The sequence below is a fragment of the Meleagris gallopavo genome, chromosome 1 (assembly GCF_905368555.1).
Source record: "Meleagris gallopavo chromosome 1, MGAL_WU_HG_1.1, whole genome shotgun sequence".
NCBI lineage: Eukaryota > Metazoa > Chordata > Aves > Galliformes > Phasianidae > Meleagris > Meleagris gallopavo.
The window spans coordinates 176,257,770-176,279,028 of record NC_139404.1 but is presented as its reverse complement, the minus strand read 5'-3'; the positions used below and the strand labels follow the sequence as shown (position 1 = coordinate 176,279,028).

The 21,259-nt window shown below is 37.8% G+C and overlaps 1 protein-coding gene across 5 annotated transcripts in view; it reads right to left on the bottom strand.

The window, feature by feature from the left end:
* The window catches only part of ZDHHC20 (zDHHC palmitoyltransferase 20), a 41,859-nt gene that overhangs the window by 2,507 nt on the left and 18,093 nt on the right, over positions 1-21,259 (bottom strand). Inside the window, exons 3-12 of one of the 5 annotated variants that reach the window (XM_085216186.1) lie at positions 18,336-18,430; positions 14,885-15,005; positions 13,376-13,445; positions 12,225-12,257; positions 11,326-11,446; positions 4,862-4,994; positions 3,949-4,075; positions 2,629-2,718; positions 1,433-1,548; positions 948-1,025 (exon numbers count right to left, since the gene is read on the bottom strand). In XM_085216186.1, the coding sequence (XP_085072312.1) occupies positions 988-1,025; positions 1,433-1,548; positions 2,629-2,718; positions 3,949-4,075; positions 4,862-4,994; positions 11,326-11,446; positions 12,225-12,257; positions 13,376-13,445; positions 14,885-15,005; positions 18,336-18,430 (944 nt within the window). In that variant the 3' untranslated portion in view covers positions 948-987. The other 4 variants (XM_085216182.1, XM_085216183.1, XM_085216185.1 and 1 more) reach the window with 4 other exon arrangements.

The window sequence follows — 21,259 nt, the reverse complement described above, 5'->3', positions numbered from 1 at the left end:
TCTTTTTACTTATTAGATTTTTTTTTTTAGTAAAAAAACAAACAAACAAAAACAATAAGATGAACCTGAACCTAAAATTAACAAGCTCAAAAAAAGCTTGAAAGTTGTTTTATCCCCAAAGAAAATGGTACTTCCTTGCAAGGCCCCTCTGCCTCCCAGCTCTTGCTGCACTTCTATGTCAGGGATCACAGAAAACCATTTTCTTGTGAGTGACTTATAGATCTCTTTAAAAGAGGTGTAGGGAGGAATGACTCAGGTTGTTATTTCTATGGTTGTTATTTGTCCAAATAAAATTTCTTCCTCTTCTAGAGAGAAAAAAATTAATAGGGGTTTACAAACTCACTGAGGTATGAAGTCAACATCAGAGAGATCTAATTCAGTCACTGGAAACACACCAAGGGAAGCAGTAGCACTCACTGTATTTCCTAAGTGCAAAGAGTGCAGAGTGCACTGAAGCACTTAAGAAGCTCATTGTCAATGCAAGTGATGTGAAACAGTCATGCAATATGCAACAGTAAGCAAATACCTATATTTTACCTGTGCATAGCTTCTTAAAGTCCAAGAGCAGAGGATGGCAAATAAATATGCAATTAATAGAACTGTTGAAGAGCTGTTCCTTCAGAGAGTATCAAAACATTTCATCTTGAAATTGCTTGTTTAGCAGAGCAGATTCTTTTCCCTGGTCAGGTAACAAATCCAGCATTGTGCACTTCAGTCTAAATTGCAGCATTAGGTCGACTCATCTCAGATCCAGCCATGTTTCCTGCACTACAGCATTACTCTCATTCTTGTCTCCCGGAGAACTATTTTGAGTTTTATTTAGACCTATTGCTCATCCAACATCAGAGGATTTCTCTGCATTCCAAGAATAGTGACTTTTGACCTCGAGATTTTAATTTACTTGAATGTATAGAGAAAGAACCATCAATTATGTTAGTCTTACTTACCTGTTTCTCACTGAGATGGTTGGTTAGTAATAAGCTGAGATCAGCTTTCCAATGAAACTATAATATGCTTTTTTGTACCTAAAACGTGAGAGAATTTCAATTATGTGTTTTTGCAGATTTGCATACCAAATACCAAAGATTCCAAACCAGAAACTATGTTTATTGTGCTATGCCTATTTTAGAGAAATATTTTCCTCCCACTAATCAAAAAGAAAATGAATCCAAAATATCTTAGAAGAGGATGCGAGAAGGCCAGATATATTTACTCATTTCCTTCTCTCACCATTAAAACTCAGTTTGGAGAAAAGCATAAGACATGAGTTAGCCTTAACCTATAAACATCTGACTTAACAGTGCAAGTTTTCCTCTACCTTACTCCAAACAGTATCTAAGGACCTTTCAGGCTTAAATAAACAACAAAAAAGAAACCCCACCCAACACAAACAAAATGATAAGATCATCAGAAATGTTATGGTGCAGTCTACCTGATTTAACATTTTCATCTTCAGGGCCACTTTCTACCCACTGACTGTCACTGGCTAGCAATCGATTTTTTGATTCACTGAGTGGTCGAGTAGGAAAGGGCTGATTGGCTCCAGAGCTGAAAAGTAAGCAAAGTTAACAGGAACTCCGTAAAAGCAAAACCTGCTTATTTCAGGCATTTTTAGAGCTCATCGAGTGCAAAACAAACTAAAAAGCTATGCTGCAAACTAAAAATGATACCCTGCTTTACAATTCCCCTATAGGCTTGTCATTACTCTAAACCCTTACCTGGCATAGGCCACTGACAGTTCCAATGGACAAAAAGCACAGACAGATATATTACAAATGGTTCACTGACAGCAATAGTACTGCCATACAATTACAAAGAGAACATAACCCATACTGTCTGAAGGAACAACCTACTGCCATTTTATCCCATCAACAAAAATTAGGTTGTGCTGATGAACATCTTCCTAATGCAAAAGGATACCGCTGCTGTTTGTGCAAGGATCCTGCTTTCCACATTGCACAGGTTAGGTTGTACTGGCAGGAACTTCTTAGCTCATCAGTCTTGCCTTTGCATCTCCACTGCCTGATAACTCAGGTGACTGCTGTTGATAAGAACCTTCAGCCACAGGTTCACCAAACTACCCAGAAGCCTTTCAAGATTATGTCAATGTGAATGAAGATACAAACAACGCAAATTAAGAGATATAACAAGTATTGAGCTAAAAGAACTCCTCTGCTCAAAATCACCAACAAACACAGTCATCTACCTCTTCTGCACTGTATGTCTCACTATCCCTTGCTTAGGCATGCTGGAGAAATACAAATAACGTGCACCCTACTCTCCCCTCATTTGAAAAATTATATTGATTTTTTTTTTTAAACATTCCATTACTCAGTCTTCCTTAGGATTTTTATTTCTTGTTGTTAAAAAAAGCTGTTTTTACTTTCTGTATTGTTCTGTTTCCTTAGAGCCACATCCTCTGCCAAAACCAAGAAACAATCCTTCTGCATCAAGCAGCACCACATTTATTAGTCTTGATTCATCCTACCCTTCTCTGGAGACTTACAAATTCACTCTGAACTTCAAAACAACTTTAAACTGTTGAAACAAAAAGTAATTTTGAATTTTTTTTTTAAACAGATAAGTATGAAACAGTAAGTAAATCAACAACTTAAGTGTCATAGTTACCTTTTGGCAGGTTCATTTTGGCTTGAGACAGTTAGTTGCTCTGGATCCATAATCACCAAGCGAGTTGGAAAATTACACCCATCGCCCAAACTAAACCAGAAAGAGAGACTCAAATCACTGTCTGTAGTTGACTTAAATTAAGCGAACAAGTGCACAAAGGCTGGAATCAATTGCTGAGTGCAGCACTGAACTCCAGACCTGAGCAAGGCAGTCCTACCATTAAACTCTATGATCAGCTAATTAAATTTTGGAGCTCTAATGATTCCCATCCTATCATTCAGCATGGGCTGTCCAGCAATGAAGAAGCCTACATATTTCAGAAACAACAATGTGTGCAGGTAACAATACTATGGTATTTATAATCCCAGAAACTGTAGCACAAATAATATTCTGGTGTTTTTTTCCTTCCTCCCATCACTGTGAGACTAATTAAGCCTTCTTTTAAAGCAAGTTTAGTCAAGATGAAACATGCTAGGGAAAACTGACCCATCTACAGTATGGCTTTCACCTGCTTTTAAATCACATAAAGAGTCGTGTCCATTAGGCAAATGGCTGAGGGAACCTAAGATCTTGTTATTACCTCCATTTGCTACCAGTCCTCAGTTTGGCAAAAAGCTTCACCAGCATTTAGCAGATACATGAGCCTCCAAAAGCAATGTTGAAACATGGCACCTATTTTGTTTTGCTGATATTCTGGTGTGATGGAGTGGGCGTGCTTCTCTGACACTTGTCTGCAACTCCCTAACACCAGTCCAACTGAAATTTTAAAACTGCTATTTGCCATCATATATATATACATTTTTTTCTTTTGCACTGCTGCCTAATTATATTATATTTATATTAATTATATATATATATTATATATATATATAAAAATATATATGCACTTTCTCAGAGGGCTTTTAATAATGAAACTGTGATGTATAATAAGAGAAAGAGCTGTCATTTGTTGGGAATAAGAGAGGGTTTTAAACATCTGATGTTTCAACACAGCTAAAGTTCAAGCAGTGTTTGGGTTTCCTCTGTGTTGCTGATTTCTGCTCTATAATCAGATACAAAGTACCAACAAAACATGCACCATCTCATCAATGCAATTCTCAAAGCTTGCCAAACTCCCACCCTTGACAATGAGACTCTTATCTTTGAATTAAAAGCCTGTGCAGTTCGCTCAGTTTTCCCCTTCAGAATTTTCCCTACGCCAGCTGTACAAGATGCACAACTGGCTTTTCAATTGTGCTTCATTACATGGGAAAAGGCGAAGCAAAGTGAAATTTATGGAATCAATTCATTTCCCAATTAATTTCCATTCTGACTGAATACCTGGTAAAAATAGGGAGCAGCCAATACTTCTTTTCATCTCCAAAAACCTCCCTCAGGTTTTTGCTGCATCCAAGAGAAAAGCCGTTTTTGTCGGGGCCATTTCGAAATGTGGGTGCGCGGAATGTTTCTGTAAGAGAAAAACCTGTTACTTACTTTAAAGCAGTGAGCAGTCAAGGGGGAGGAATGAACTGAATCAAAGTTCTGTATTGTGAAAACAGGCTCAGGCAAGCTATCTAAAGGTATAAGATTTTGACTTCAGTTGCAGAAATACTCACCTGCAAAAAAAAAAAAAGCCACTTAAAAATGCAGTAGCAGGAACTTCAGATACGTTCCCACAAGTAACCTGCTGATCACTGACATTTAGAAAATACTGGCATCCCTTGCAGTTTTATTACTTAGGAAAAGTACATCAGTGTTTCCATTTTTACTGCAGTGCTTTTAAATGTCACCTCCTAATACCAAGGTTCACTTATTTTACAGGGTTCAAGAATATTCTTTCTGATTTTTAACAAAATGTATTATGTTCATACACAGTAGTCTTCCTTTGGACAGGATTCATCCAGCTACTCAAAGTGCAGTAATAACAGAGTAGCTGCTAAGTAGCAATTCTGTTCCGTTACTTAACACTATGTAATAATGCAACAGAAACACACAGTGCCTCATGGATCGTAACATAAAACAAAAAAATTAACACCCATCACGAATCTCCACACCTGGCACCAGCAGAGACCCACTACACATGCATCATTTTCCCACCCTGCAAGACAGTACATTTCACTTTTAGCTGCTTTCACCAAAGATACTTCTTACTGCACAAAATTTTAACAGTTCCTTAAGATGTGAAAGCATATCCTCTCATTCCCAGCAATGCATTTTTCTGGACGAGAAACAGTTCCATATTCCAACAACTGACCTATGGTTGATCTGTTTTTGCCAACTAGCCAGCAGTGGTAGCTGAAGAGTGACAGTATGCTGATGAAGAACATGGCTGCCACAAAGAAAAGGAAGAGTACATGGAACTTCGCATGGGTATCTGGCAATTCATTCTGAGGAAAAAGAGAGAAAGAAATTAACACGTTAACATTTTTTAGCAGCTCATATAGTATTATCACTAAACATTTTCTGCCACCCCCATTCTGCTGCAAGTCCCTCACCCCACTTCTCATGTAGAAAAGAAGCATAAGCAGGGCCTTCCTTTCATGTCATGTTAAACTGATGTACAGTATCACTGAAGACTGCTGGGTACTCTTTCCATCTGAGTTTAGCAACATGAGTGTACACCTTCTGTGAGATAATCCTGCGTATAATCAGGCTAGTTTGTAAATGCACAGCAGGGAGAAGGAAAAAGAGTCCTACACAAAAAATGTTGTCTGTGCAGCCACAGGTAAAGAAACATAGGGAGAACATGCCCAAACCACTTTTTTTTCCAAGGAAAGAAGAAGCAACAAAAAATTTGAAACTCTTTCCTGGCAGCTAGTAACACTGAATCTACTTTTGAGTTGGTAAGGAATATGAAAGGGAATCACATCGTGTTTCCACGACTGAACAGCTTCCAGACAAAACCAGTTTGCTGGGACTGATCTTCAATTTCGAATAATCTCTCAGGTTGGGGTAACAAACAGCAAGTACCTAGCAGAACAAATGTGCCATATCTGACAAGGCAGAAGTTATTCACCAGAGTGAAAAACAAATTCGGTACAATCACTGCCTAAAAAATAACCTCCCACCCACACATGATAGTTGATTCCACCCCCAACCCCAGCCATTTTTAGGGCTGCACTTTCAAGAGGCCAGTGGGATTTGTAACAGCACTATTCCAGTTCCAATCCTCAAAAATCACAGTTCTTTTAAGCAGTTGACCTTTAGCAGCACTATGAAAGCTCAGAAGCTATTTTTATTCAGCATTATTTAGCATCATTGCCATTACTTTTTCCATTAGCTCGTTCAGTATCCACACTTACCTGAGGTTTTTTTTTTTTTTTTTTTAAGATTATCTAAAAGACATTTCTATTAAGATCAAGTGCAGGCAGGTGTATCTACATGCACATACTGCACCTACATTCTTAGGCAATACACACTACACATTTCCTCCACTGCAGCGACGGTGTAAATAGCTGCTATGAATGGATCAGAAAAATTATACTAGGCACAATTTTTAAATAATTACATACTGAATTTTACCTTTGGGCAATTCTCTGCAGCTTTCCTGCGGCAAAGCTTCGTGCAAACAAAGACAATTTATTAAACACTAACATTATGTTAAGACCAAGTGTTTGAAAACAGCACAAGCTTTGTTAAGAAATGGTTGGTGTGCACACGTGCTCTCAGACGTGCCAAGTTCCAACGCCCATCTGCAGCCGTAGCCCCCGTTCTCCAACAGAATGGAGGACAGAGTACATAAGAGTGCATTGCTAACTGCCAAGGCATGAGATTTTCTTCTGAAGTATTGCTATTCAGATTGTGGCTGGATCACTTTCAAGTGGTTTCCTCAGCCTGAGCAGCATGACTGCGCTGGGTGCGTTCCTTGCTGGTTCCCACCACAAGTATGGTTTACACGAACGTGGTGCATGAGGAAACCAGCTCTGAAAAGCTCAGAATACTCCAGAAGTATAAAGCAATGGTTTATAAATGCAGAAAACAAATCCCATTTCAGAACATATTTTATTACCGTTATATTTTCAGTCAAAACCACAAAAAATGAATTACCATTCCTCACACAAGTTTGTTCTGTTTTTTAAAGCAACAAAAACAACAAAAAACTTGCTAGATTTTAAATCCCAAACTTCATACAAGAGTAACCACCTTAGCTAAGGTGTGAGCGCTTCACAAATTGGTCATATGTGAGGTGTATTAAGTTAGACCACACTACAAAAACCTTGGGCTCTCCCTGTGCTTTCACACTGGATGTGGCATTTATTAGCAGTGTTTTCAGAAATGCCAGCTACCAAGAGATAACACTACAGGAAGCAAAGCAATGCTAGAGGAAGCAAAGGATAGCAGAGTCCAGCTATCTGAACTGCCATGTGGGTTCAATTTCCTTATCTACTGCCTTAATTTATTTACTGGATGTTGTTTTGCCCAGGTAATTGGTGCAGCAGTCAACTCTCCGCCCCCCCCCCCCCACTGCTGCAGAGACACGAAGTGTTTCATGATTCCCTGCAACAAAGGCTAGTAAAATACATATCCCAACTGCTGCTAATCCCTAAGCTTTGTGTTAAAGCTATGATGATTCTCCCTACCTCAGAACACATGGTAGCTTTCCTGGGAAACATAATTTTCAGATTAATTTTTCTGACTTCTTGGTGGCATGCATACACCCAGGCAGTCACACTTGCCAATACTTCAACATCACGATTTGCAGTTTACACAAAACCAAAAAAGGAGTCAGAGTTTCCACATTCAGGCTTTTCACTACACAACTGTAAAGGGAAAGACTATATGAAACTAGGACCTTTAATTACTAAGCATTACAAAGTCCCACCTATATGACTCTTGTGGAATTGCTTACTTAAATGACACAGCTCTCTATGAACAACTCCCAGTCAGTTGATTTTGTTCAGAAGAGCAGCAACAGCTTAAATTTTGTGTTTGGACCAGAAAACATAAGTTTATTTCAGTTGGATCTTCGTCAACCAGTAGGCCTACAACTGGGAGAAAGAGCTTTTGTTTTATTATGCAATATGAATATGCATGATCTCCACAGAGCATTCACCTTTTCTGACTACACAGTTTCAGCTACTGGCTCTAAGTTCTTGAGGTGCAAAACTCAAATATCTTAAAAAAAACCCTAATTTCTTCCTGGAGAGAAGGGTGCACTCTTTGAATGTGTATCACAGACTCAGCCACAGCTGTCTTCTAGCAGCAATCACACACCACAGCATGTGAAAAGAATCAAACTTCCACCATGATTTATTTAAAAAACATGCTTAGCAGAGCACAGAAGTAGAGCCTCGTAGGTGGGAAAACTGCAGTGCTTACAAAGAGAAGTGATTTGCACCATGACATTTCATTTACTTTGCACACGTAATAGACCAAAGCCAGTCGCTATTTTGAAGAGCCCTTTATAAACTCTTTCACAAGCACTGAGACTTTTGGGTTTCTATCAGGTCACTTCAAAAACTAAATAAAACAAAAAACATACAAGCAAAAAAACCAAAAATGCTGTCAGAACTCATTAACTCATCTTAAAACTAGAAAAAACTTGGAACATCTCATATACATCCATCTGTGTGTATGCAAGAGAACTCAGTTCTAACCAAGGATGTGGAATCACTTTTCTTTCTTTTTTTTAAATGCAGAATTTTTTTTTTTTTTATTTATTTTTTTTTTTTTTAGAAGTACGAACCATCTGTCCTGGAACACACCTCATATCCTTAAATTAGCTATGCTCAGGATTGCTAAAATAATTTGGAGGGCACTGAAAGACACTGAAAACAGCTGGAAAATATACAGGTTTCAAAGTGGGATAGAGCACAGCAAGAATGAGAGCTGATACAAACCTCAGCTGGGAAGTACTACCATGCACTGTGTAAACAAGGCGTCAAGGACTGGGCGTTCTGCCAGTCCTGGCATTCCTATCAAACACATTTTGTTAACCTGTGGCTTTATCTGCTCATCTTAAACAACTTCCTAAGTAGAAATAAAACTTATGAGTATAGGAAAAAGAGTTCCGAGTATAACAAAAGGAATGAAAATGTCATTTATATTCTCCTGATCTAGAAAACAAATTTTAATACCCACATAAGAGTGGAAACATTGTGGTAAACACTCAGTGCCAACGCAGTTGCTCCATCACTGCTGGAACAGTATTAATCTGTTTGGTCAGTACTTCTGCACAGAGCATGGAAGATGCTATGCAAATCTTGCACGTACAAGCGGGACACAGATTTTTTTTTTTCCAGAGGTAGGTGTGCACATCTCACGAGCTTGCAAGTATGTGAATGTTGTGTCTTTATGCAGGTGTTATCAACAATGCAAGACAATGCACTGCTATAATTTGCATAGTTAGCACATACACTTTTACAATCACATTACTTCAAGTTCTGAAGTGCTCCAACTGGTTCATCCTTCATCCCAGCACTGGGTATATAATGCAGTAACATGCTTTCTCTGAAAACATTTCTGAGAAAGGAAAAAAAAAAAAGGATCTCTGTTGTCTGAAGGGGGACTACAACATTCCTGACAGTCAAGCTATGAAGAAATAAAACCCTCTGAACCAACAAAATCTAGACAGCCCTGACAGTTATCTGTCTGATGCTGTTGCAAACAAAGCTGAGCATTAGCTGACCATCTAGAGCCAGCACATACCTGTAGCCCCTCTGATCTGGATACAGGTTTAGAGAGAAGCTTCAGGCCTACTGTATACAGTCAGCAGCACCTACCTAAATGCTTACAATATGAGAGTCATTAAGTTCTGCAAGCTTGCAGGGTTGTGATGCCACCGACTCTTTCAAGAACTCTAGCTTAATCAAGCTATCATAAAATCATAGCAATATTAGCTTTGTGAAATGACTTAGTATGCATAAAGTGAGTCAGAGTTCTATTGTAATTGTAAGATCATGATATCACCGTATTCTGTCTTGAAAGTAATAGGGAAATTAAAGCAACAAGTGCAAACACACAATTACATTTTCTATTGTTACATTTCAGAAGAAGCCCATTCTTGTAGGAAGTGTTTTAAGCAACTAAATAATTAAGAAAACAAATCCCTCTTAAGTTTACTTCCTCTGTTCAAGGGTCCACTTCATTATCTTGTCCGAAGGACTTTGGAATAGGCTTGCTGCAAATGCTGGTACTCAGCGTTCATTATGGTCAGAAGTCCTGCTGACTTCCTCTGCAGTAACATTTGTGAAGTGAGGTGACAAAAGCAATTTATCTTCTTTGCTGAAGCACCGATTGGTAAATACGGAAAAGCGCATCTACAGCTACGTTAGAAATGGCACACAAAGCACTGGGAAGCAGCCGGGCGAATGGCTGGGAGTGGCACACTTACAAATTGAAAGTTTAACTATTTACAGTCAAGCAAGACTGAACAGCAGAATCGGATCATTTCATCTGAAATATCTGTCAGTCCACAACTGCGTACATTCACGATTTTCATCTCACTATTTACTGAAAGCTCACTTCCCACACAGTTCCTTGCTTTCCAGTGAGTCTACTGTACAGAACTGAGAGGCACACACTATTTTGGCAGATTAGACCCCCAGTCTTAGATGAACCCAAACAAACATGCTTTTTGCACCATTTATCTTACCTGTCTAGTGATGCTGATCTCGAATACAGACTATTCTGAATGTGACAAAGCTTCACTTACTCTGAGATGGCATTCTGCTGCAGTAAAGACTTTCATTTGCTAGAGGTAATTACTGCTCCTCTCAGCTACACCAACAGCAACTAGATCTAAGAAACATGTGCTGTTGTTTATTTATAAAGATGGGATGGAAAACCTTCCACTTAGCAGTGATTTTTTCCCCCTCGTGTTAGTTAATGGAATCTGATTAAGAGAATTCTGATACTATCTTTTCTGTCTCAAGAGGCAGGAAGGCAAAGTATGAGGTTTCAGAGAGATGAAAGGAAACAACACCTGAACACATTCTATTCAGCCTGGAAAGCAACTGGAACAAAACTGATAGGAAGAAGGTAACACTGACATGCAAGGTTGCTCACTCTTCACACACATTCTACGAAATCTAGTAAAATACCTGTTTGTGTATCTACCATTTAACAACTAATAATACCTTCAGGGAATACAGGTATAATTAACACTATACCGATTGTAGCACACTACCCGTATCAGATCAATAAAGCCACCAGTATGAAGTACAGACACACCTAAGGACTCCAAAGCAGAGATAGGAGTGGGTTCCCAAGAAATTCACTGTCTTTTCCAATTGCAGAGTATCTACAAACAAGTCTAAGACACAAAATTAAGAATACTGACATGAAATATGATGTGTGTGTACATATATAAAATCAGACACACATATGTACATATAAATACACACACATGCACTGGTTTTATACAACCAATTCTTTCTATACCTATGTATCTGTAACTACCAGTCACAAAAAAAAAAAAAAACAAAAAACAACCAAAAAACCAACCAAAAAACCACCTAAGCTGTGCCAATTGATTTTATGGAACAGAAATTGCAGAGTCCTCATCAGAACTTCTCCTCCCTGTTACTCATTCTGGGCAACGTAATAATTTAATTCATCAATATTCAGAAGGTTCTCCTATTTCAGTCACTTTGATTGATGCTGTTAATGGTAATGAACTATGGAACAGAATAAATAGTGAGTGACAACATGCTAATGCAGACTTCAACAATACATGCAAGATTAAACAAACAAACAAAAAAACACCTTAGAACTTACTGTCCAAAACTTTATGAAGTACTGCAAGACTGTAGCAGCAACAAACAGACAGTACAGTAAGGAATACATTAAAAACAGGAGGAAGAATTTGTAGTTAGAAAATCCCACACAATTATTCACCCTAGAAGGAGGGGAAAGAGAAAGAGGTTACTATGATATACCAAAAAGTAAATAAAATAATAACAATTAAAAAAAAAAAAAGCAACCAAAAAAGCACAATACATTCAACTGCTTTTGCAGAGTATAACATGTATGATGTCAGTGATATGTCCAAAACAGTCTGACACTACTATTTCTGAAGCATTTTAAGCTGTCATTATGAATGAACCAACTTCATTCTTCTAGCCAAGTTACCTGAGGCCTTCTCATAAATTTGGCCTTTTCCCAAGAAGTTCTAGAGGACAGGATGTGAGCCAGCAAAGCATATGATACATACAGTCTCTACAGAAAGTCTTACACACTAGGAACTAACTGCAGCGACTGCAGATCATACAAGTCCGTCCATCAACTTTAGAGAATGTTGCTTTAATTACAAAAACTCCTTCAAGATAGCACACTTGTTTTATCTTTGTGGTGATAGTAGATAACATTTTTACTGACTATACAAACTGCGGAAGAGTAATCAGAAACTGATTTTCACAAGGTAGTGGTTATCACCTCTTCTGTTGATAATAATACTGAACAAAAGAAATACTATTTCTCATAGATCTCGTTAACTCCAGGATTTTCTGTTTTAGGAAAAAATGCATGGTTTGAGCTGCGACACACATTTTAAAATACCAAAGCCTCAAAAAATTCTGTAAAAATCCATTTTTAGTTCAAAGTTTCATTTCTGAAGCAGCATGTATGAGTTAATTAACTATTACTATACTGTTTTTTATTATTTTTTATAAACTTACCAGGGACAGTGGTGGTCCATTTTTAGTACACATCTGAAAAAGAGAAGAGGTGATCTCCAACAAGTTAAACTAAAAAATGTATTTGCTTTCTAAGACACATGCTTTTAGTTTCTGAAAGTTCTGGGGTTTGTGCTTCTATAAGGTAAACCCCTCACTGTATCTTCTCCCAATTGTCCTAATTCACGTCATGTCTTCAAACTGCAGCAGACATCCTTTCAACCAAAAGGACCGATGAGACTCAATAGAGCTGTGAAGAGAATCTCTTAAATTAACATTAAATAACTAAGCAACACTTCAACCATGTTATTTATAGTTGATTAAGCCACACTTGTCTTACGTGCATGCTGAAAGAAAACAAATCCAAAGGATGCTTCAGAGTTGCACAGATAAGGTACACTAACCCAGCATTCATTTCAACTAAGTCTAACATAGCTATTTTTTTAATGTTTGTTCCTTTCCTCTTTGTTTACAGTAATTGAGGAAAAAACAGCACAGTGGGTAAAAACTCAACAGTCCATATGCCATCTTAATCCAGTTTTAGTTTAAGGACAGGTGACAGACATTTCAGACAGACAGATATTTGCTGCATTTGCTACTAAATTTGATTTTAGCCAAAAGATGTGTATTAGGTTCTTTAGCTAATTAGATTTCCTCAAGCTCATCTATACAAAGCTTTGCTCACAGCTTCAGTCTTCAGTGCCCTTACAGACTTCTCTGATGACTCAGAATGAGTTTAGGGAATAACACTGCTGTCTTTTAAATGGCAAAGATGCAATTCCACTGCTCCTTCTTCAGATAAAGGATTTTAGCATTATTAGTAGCACACATCTGTTTCAAAGCTGCAGAGGCAAGATACAATAGAAGAGCTCTATAATAAGCATGTGCTTGGATCTTAGACTTGTCCTTCTTTACTTTCAATTGCTGATTTATTTTTACATAACCATTTCTCTATCAAGCTGTAAGCAGTTTTCCTAACAAGTTCTGCTATTTTGGTCTATGGGGCTGCAACAGGAGGACATTTGCTTTCTTGAACTCCAGGTACCAATTGTTTGAGAAGGGAACAAAGAGAAAAAGGGCTGAAACACTGAAAAATGAACATACTGAAGTGATGATCAGAGAGAAAATCCATCATTTTAGATTCAGAAACTTACATGTCACATGCAGAACAGTGGTGGCAGCGGTCAGGTTTGATTAGCTGGCATCGATCACAGTATCTGATGGCTGCATTCAAGTGGCATGGAACAAATTGTTAGAACTAACTTAATTTTACAAAGGTTTTCCATCTTAACATGCACTGAATCTTAAACGCTCCCTTCTCACCCCATCACTCCTGTTTTCACAGACCTTCATGTACATACTCACACAACATAAAAAACTTTTCTGTTTTTTAAAGAAACATAAGAAAGTATTTTAAACACTTGTCTATGAATCTATTACAAGAGTCCACTTCCATTTACTCTTAGGCTCCTCAGTCTTTCCATCATTTATCCTCATCCTCTGGCAACGATCCCCCCCCAGCATCTTCTTTTCTTCATTTTCTTTCACCTCAAAGTACTTAAGCATCTCCACATGAAATTACAATCTTCCAGTAAGCCAGCTTTCAGCATTAGCCTTTTCTATTACTGTTTTTGTATTACTGTTCAGCAAATTAGCTCTCTCATCTTTCCTGGGTATTTTAAACAAGGCTTCAATCTCTTCTCAATGGAAATAAGACAAGTATAAGCAGTTTGAAAGGAGGAGGAAAGACAACACCTACAGCTGAGCAGAACTGCTAAAAGCTGGCAGTAGCTTCCTGGACCACTTCAGGAAACGGGATTCCCTCAAAGGGAGGTTTGTATTTAAAAAAAAAAAAAAACTAAAAAAAAACCTAAAAAAAAAACCTAAAAAAAAAATCAAAAAATCCAAGTACCCTTAGACTGTGCTTGAAAATTCACAGTAAACTTCAGTAAGAGCATCCTGGGTGTTTCATGCAAACCACTGCAATATTTCTCATTTCAAGAAAGAGAAACAGGTATTTTTCAAAAATACGTATCTGCATAAGACAACAGTTTCATATATAAAAAAAAAAAAAACATTTTATTCCAATTTATATATATATATATATACACACACACACATACATACATACATACACACACACACATATATACATTAAAGCTCTGTACTGAATTACAGGTGAGAGTGAAATAACATTTATTTCTTATTAAATTGTAGCCTTAACTATGAAGTTTCTCTAACTATGGAATTGATAAAACTCAGAAAAAGAAAGAGGGATACAAATGATTGTAAAATTGAGCATGAAGTCCAATTTTCACCTAAGTGTATTTCTTTGCTGCGGTTATATTTTGTAATCAGAATTGGAGACAAATGTTTTCATCTGACTTCTTACTACAAGAGGTGTTTGGGTTTGTTTTTTTTTTTTTTTCTTCTCTTCCTTTTTCTCTTTTTTGAAAGAACTATTCCAAGTACTAGTTATGGTTGCATGTTTTGAGTTCTAGAAAAAGGGCTCCAGTTTTTCATGGTGAAAAAAAGAAAACCAACCAACCAGCCACAAGTTCAAAGTCTCTGCAGAAGGTGCTCGACATATCATTCATTGGCTGACATCAAACAAATCTCACTGCATTAAACTAGCAACTGCAGAACACAAAATTACACCTCACCTCTTGATGCTGTTGTCGTATAGATAGGCAAGTCTTTAGCAGCTCTTCTCAAAATCTCCTGCTGGGACTCTGGTCTCTCTTCTTTTTCGTATTGTTCTTTATCAGCTTTTGACAAGCAGAACTGGGAGTGAAAAGATGGGGATAAAAGGATGTGAGTAATTACAACTTTGTGTTCTACTCATGCTCCAAGTAAGAGATTCTATGTGTCTTAATCTCTGTGTGATCCCAGCACTCATCCTTCTCCCCTGAATACCACAGAAGATCCTCCAAAGTGTCTGCTATGTTACCTATTGCATTTTCCCTTCAACACAAAAAAAACCTCGGGAAGTTTTAAGAAAGTGCATCCTTTAACTCCTGATGAGTATAAATTCAACTCATTCACGACAAGAGAAACGTTTAACAAACAGTCCCTTGCTGTGACTGAAAGTTCTTACATCCCATGCTCTCTCTCTGACTTATAAGAAACAGAGGGACATATAAGCCAGAGAAAACAGCAGTACGGGAAGGCATTTTCCATGGCTTCCGCAAAGAAACCGAAAAAGTTTAAATGGAATCTTCACTTGGGAGCAGTCAGTATTGAAATCAGCTTTAGCAAAGCCTGTACAGTTTCACAGAGTTACAAATCTGAGTACAGTATGAGGACCGCTCCTGTTGAAGCCTTACAATGTTACCAGTATCACCTGGAGAGCTTTTACTCACTTGTGAAGCATTTACTTCTATATCTACTGAAATGACAAGCTTTACCATTAAGCCCCACAAAACCCAGAGCTGGCAAGTCCCTATGGAGCTGAGGCTGAACCCAAAATTTCTTCCGGTATTTTGTCTTCTGAAGCACTTTCAAACTCTGAGCTTTTCACAAGGACAAGAACCCTTTTTATGAGCACACACACAGAGTATTCACAGTAGTGAGTGGAAAATGCTGTGTGTGCAATTGGAGCAAAAACTGGCTTAGTGTGGCTTAATATGACCATATTTTCCTAGCAAAAATATGTATATGACTGGTTCGCATAGATTTTTGTCTTGTCTCTTCTTGCCTTGTGTACTTTTTCCTTTTTGGAACAGAGGTGGTTGGCAAGCAACTTGACTTATAGAAAGAGGAAGCAGTTAAGACATGGCTACAATTTCTAAGTTTTATTTCCCAGTCCATAATGCAAATAAGTTGCTTGACATTCCACAGAATCTAGATCTAGTTAGTCCTCTGTTACGTATGATAGCACTCCAATTATTGAGCCCATTCATCATTCAATGGTGAGACATGAAGCACTGCCTCCTTTTCAATAATCAAGAACTAGAATCAAAAACTAGAACTAGAATGAAACTGAAGTTTAACACTTTAGTCATTCTCAAGAGTTTAGCCTTTTTTTTTTTTTTTTTTAAATAACCACCCCGAACTAAACTAAACTAAACGACTGGGGATTTGCTGAAACGTGGAAGCTGGAGATGCTCACATCAAACACTTAAGATAGATGTGAAGCAACATGCCTTTCTCCCTATTGCTTCTTACGTCTGCCAGGGTACCAAACAGCTGCCTCTATGAGCCATCATCAAGTAGAGGCTGCATTAAGTATGAAATACTACTTCTAGACCACATTGTTATGGTAAGTCATTAACGTGCAGAAAAGGAACTAAACCATAAAACTTAAAACTTCATTAGTTTTTTCCAAGTAACGTCAGAGTATTACTCCTAAAAATCCCAAATAAAGATCCTGAAAGAGCTGATTTCTGTTCTAATTTCAAAAATTAATAGGGCCATGAGACCACAGGCTCGGTGGACAATGGCAGGAAATGTATGTACAAAGACATCAAAAGTTGTCTATCACCACACAGCTAACAGAATTTCCAATGTGGTTCCAGTAGTTCTTACTGAAAACAAAAAGAGTCCCTTTGTTTCCTTCCTCTTTCTGGATCTAATAATGTGAATTGTTCTTTCTTCCAACAAACATCCAGGGATTACGCTAGGACAACAGCAGCTGCAGAATCCCTTTTTGGTTCAACAGTATGATCACAGGATGCTGTTTGTTTTGCAAGAATAGCTAATTTAAATGACTAAAATACATACGTTCATACTCATACAATAGGGAGATTCTGAAGTCTGGTTTTAAATAAAGCCAGCAGAAATTACTCACTGACACATGAACAGAAGGGACTTTCCCACAGAGAGAGTTGCCTTTTTTTTTTTTCCCCATAGAAGAAAATTGTATTAATCTGATCTATGCTTACATGTAAGATAGGAAATACTCATCACATGCCCAAAATATCCTTTCAGCTCAATGAATATCAAAACCTTCCTTCAGTATTACTGCAACAACAGCGTAACTACCGTCAGAAAATGATTCCTACTACCAAAGAACCAAGGCAGACAGCAAAATTTACCAGGTAGCTTTAGAAACAGCTCAAGTTCACACAGCTTCACAAAAAAGGGAGCTGCAATCACACAGCTAACCTACTGAACATCAGCCTGCAGAACTGCCTCACGTAAAGCTGATCACCCTGTAGATGACTGCCTTTGAATTTCTAGGTTTAATTGTTCAGCACTGTTCCTTTTGCTCAGCCAAGCAGCAGAATAGTTTTTATTTCCCCCTCCCCCCAACTTTACATTTTGCAGCTTTCTAAGATACAGACCTCTAAGACATAATTAAGAACTGCAGAGCAGTGTTTACTCTTCTAAGGAAATGTGGTTTTAACTCTTTGCAAAAATGTTTAAGGCTGGCAATAGCAAAGTCAGCCTTGCCAAAAATAGAATAAAAATGCAATCCCCGCAGAGCAACCAACATCTCAATTTACCCAGTTTAAAAGGTTTCTAAAGCCAAGGGAAACATTTCAAATTTGGTGCCAGCATTTAAATCCTACAGACACATGCCTTAGAGAAAGTAGAAACAAGATAATTAATTTTAGGCTTAAAACAATTAATTCTGCTCTTTTCCAAAACAAAACTTAAATCCACCATGCGTTCTTCTGCAATTACTGTAAAGCTCCTTTATGTACTCAACTGTCACTAAATCTCAACTCCTGACTTACTACTAAGTGGTTCGGTCCCCCAGATCATGAACATACATTGCATTACGACATTTTTCCAACCAAAAGTTCAAAACTATGAAAAAACCAAACCACCAAAAAGCAGTCATTGGATTTTTCCATAATGAAAATGTCAAACTACTTCATAGCAAAGCACTGCAGCCCCAAACAAACCTTATCTTACTGCTTCAGCACATACAAGTGACTGTCAAATTTGTGACGTATTAAACATCTATTCTAAGGAAATGCCATTATACAAAGCTCACAGTTTTTTAAAGAGTAATTTGATGATTTTCATTCACGATTTGCTGTCAAGCTGTTCCTTTTCAGATAATGAGAAGGGAAAGGTGAATCATGCATTATCGCTAACAAGTTTCATCACTGAAAACAGTTTATAATAAAAAAAGCATTGACATTTTTCTAACGTCAGATTTACCTCATTGGAGGGGGATGCAGGAGATGTGAAAATTGTCTTCCCATAGGACCATACAAACATGACAAATGACAGATGGAAAATCACAAGGTACACAACTGCAATAAAATACAAATAAAATTTTGGTGAATATAGCTGAAGATAGCAAGAGATAAACCCTCTGATTTTTGCTGAGGGCTACAGAATGACATTGTGAATCACCTGATAAGATTAAGTTACATGAAACCCTTTTGCCTGAGTCAACTTCACACTCAAGGAGCACCCACTCAAAAAACAAGCAAACAAAAAAACCCACCAAAACCACAGAAAACTCAAACCCACACACCACATCAAATCATCAAATAAGATGGTAGCTGTTCCTCGAGGAAATGCTATGTTTTTATCTAAGATACACAAAGAGATTTGAAGAGGCAAAAACAAAACAAAAACAAACAACCTCAACAGAACTGAATGCAGTTTCACCTTCCTAACCTTTTTAGGCAAGCATGCTACAATTCCGTTCTAAGATTACAGTAAAGAGATGGACTACTTTTAACAGAAACAGCACGGCACTGTAGAAGGCACTGCTCTTCAATGAGAGGAAAAACCCCAAGCCAAGAAGTGAGAGAACTGCACTCAGAGCTCGCTGCGAGCTAAAATTGTCTGGAAATCTTATTTCAAATCTTCAGAGGCATGGACACTGTAAGAATCCCACTGTTACAGTCACAGTGGTACCAAAATGGAGGTGGCTTTAGTACGGAGCCCTGACAATTTCTGAATGACTCTGTATCATACAGCTGCCTTAAACACCAGAGACCTTATGACCCAGGAAGGTTCTTCCAATTTCATTTCCTCTGAAAGTTTATTTTACCACCTTAAGAGGAAACAGATTGGTAATGCCAGATCAGCAAACCTTAGAAAAGAAACCATACCAAATATTTACTTAATCTTCACTTTTTCAGTTGCAGGAAGAAGGAAACTTGACCTACTTTCCTGTGCAGATACACAGAGTCCTTTAAGAAGCCACATTACATCCTTAATGGATTGCAGAACAGACCCTTAACCTTAAAAAACTTCCATAAGCTTAAAAAAAAAAAAAAAAAAAGCATGTATCCAGTCACAAAAGACAAAGTCTTAATTTATCCTTTTTTTTCCCAAGATTGTCACTGGTCATTACAATAAAAAGAGAAAAAGCAAAACAGAACACCACCACCAAAAATAGCATTTGTGCTTCCTTCAGACAATTCTGCTCTTTACCTTCACTCCTGACTCCTCCAACTTTACTGCCAAGACAGACTTGGCAAATTTTCAACTGTAGAACTCAATTAGTTAGATTAACAATTTTTCTAAAACTATCCTGAAGTTGTCACTTGAATTTTATTTCCAATAGGAGAGAACTCATGTTTGGCTGTACTAGGAGCTACATAATTAGAAATGGGGCTCTACATGCTATACAGACTCAAACATAATGTGGGTAAGCAGTTTAAAAATGTGAGATAACAAGAAAAGAGAAGACTTCAAATCTCAGTGAGAACAGCTGCACAAATCAAAGCTTTGGGGAGAAAAAAAAAAAAAAAAAAGAGTGAGAAGAGCTGAATAGAAAAGAGGGGAGGGCACAGCAAAGTTTACTTCTGTCCATAAAAATCAACCCCAGAATCCTAGTTCTTTTGAAGGTTTATTTTTAGTGCATGCAATACTCCATAAACAACAGAACCTTGAAGTCACAGGCTGTAAATATGCCAATAACAAGGGCATACATCTGTGGCAATGCAACCAGCGTTTACCAGAAAGAGGCAGCTGTTAAAGGGCTCCTGTACTCTTGCAATAACCAAGATCTTGCAACCTGGTGCTGTCATTACATGCAAAGACAAGCAGGCGAAGTGGGGCACCACCCATTGAGGAGTATATGCCTTCAGCTGGCAGTCTGTACTGGCCTTGCACTGAGTCAACTCTTGTTTCTTTTCCCACTTCCATGCCATCATTCATTCCTACTACAGTCACAAATAGGTGTTCTGCCAGTGCTTCCTGAGAAATGAGTTTGTGCAAAGGTCATTTTTTGATGGCTTGGCTTTGGCAGTCAATCTACCTACCCTTTGGGTAGCAGTACCCCCTCTGAGACTACTCCATAAAGCCTCCTGCATCAGTTCCAAATACAATTCCTGGCTTCATTCCCATTCAGTTCATTTTCTTGTAATTGCAAGACAGATTATCAAATAACTCAAACCCAACATCTGCCAGTTTCGCTAGATTTAAGAGTCCTGAAGCAGCTCTGGGTAGGGAATCCAAGATTCTTGATGCCATGCTATGACCAAATTAAACAGCTTCTTTCTGAAGGCACTGACATGTATCAGACCATAGTTTAAGCCCTCAGGAAGACAATGTCATAAGATATCCTCTGAAGTCATGCTAAGCCCTCCTAAGATTTACTCCTAACAATTTTTTCTTAGTCACTTTTAACATCATTTTAAAGACAGTCACATTTTAGAGCTAACAATACTTAACAGAACCAAATTACATTGGTAAGAGAGACTGAGGGTTGACTTTATTCCCCTACCCTAATGGACATAAATCTACACAAGAATACGAAAACAAAAGGACAGAGAAACAATTAGCCTTAATGGGGTAAAGAAATCACCAGTAATTGAATTACAAGTTGTAATTAAAATGGTAGTAAGAAGATTTGAACACAGCACACTGGAAAACATATTTGCTAAGATGCATATCATTAATCTACATTGCAATGTTAGTGGTACTTTGGCCATCTGACTCTTCTAACGTTGTTTCCTGGTTACTGGAAGTTGGCTTCTAAGAACTTGATAGAGCTTACGAGAAGTCTCATTTCAGATGAAAAACAATTTTACATCTCATTTTAAAGATGCATCTCCGTTGTAAAGAAATTCATGCATGCAGGGTACCTGTGATATGCTACAGAACTGAAGGTGAAAAAA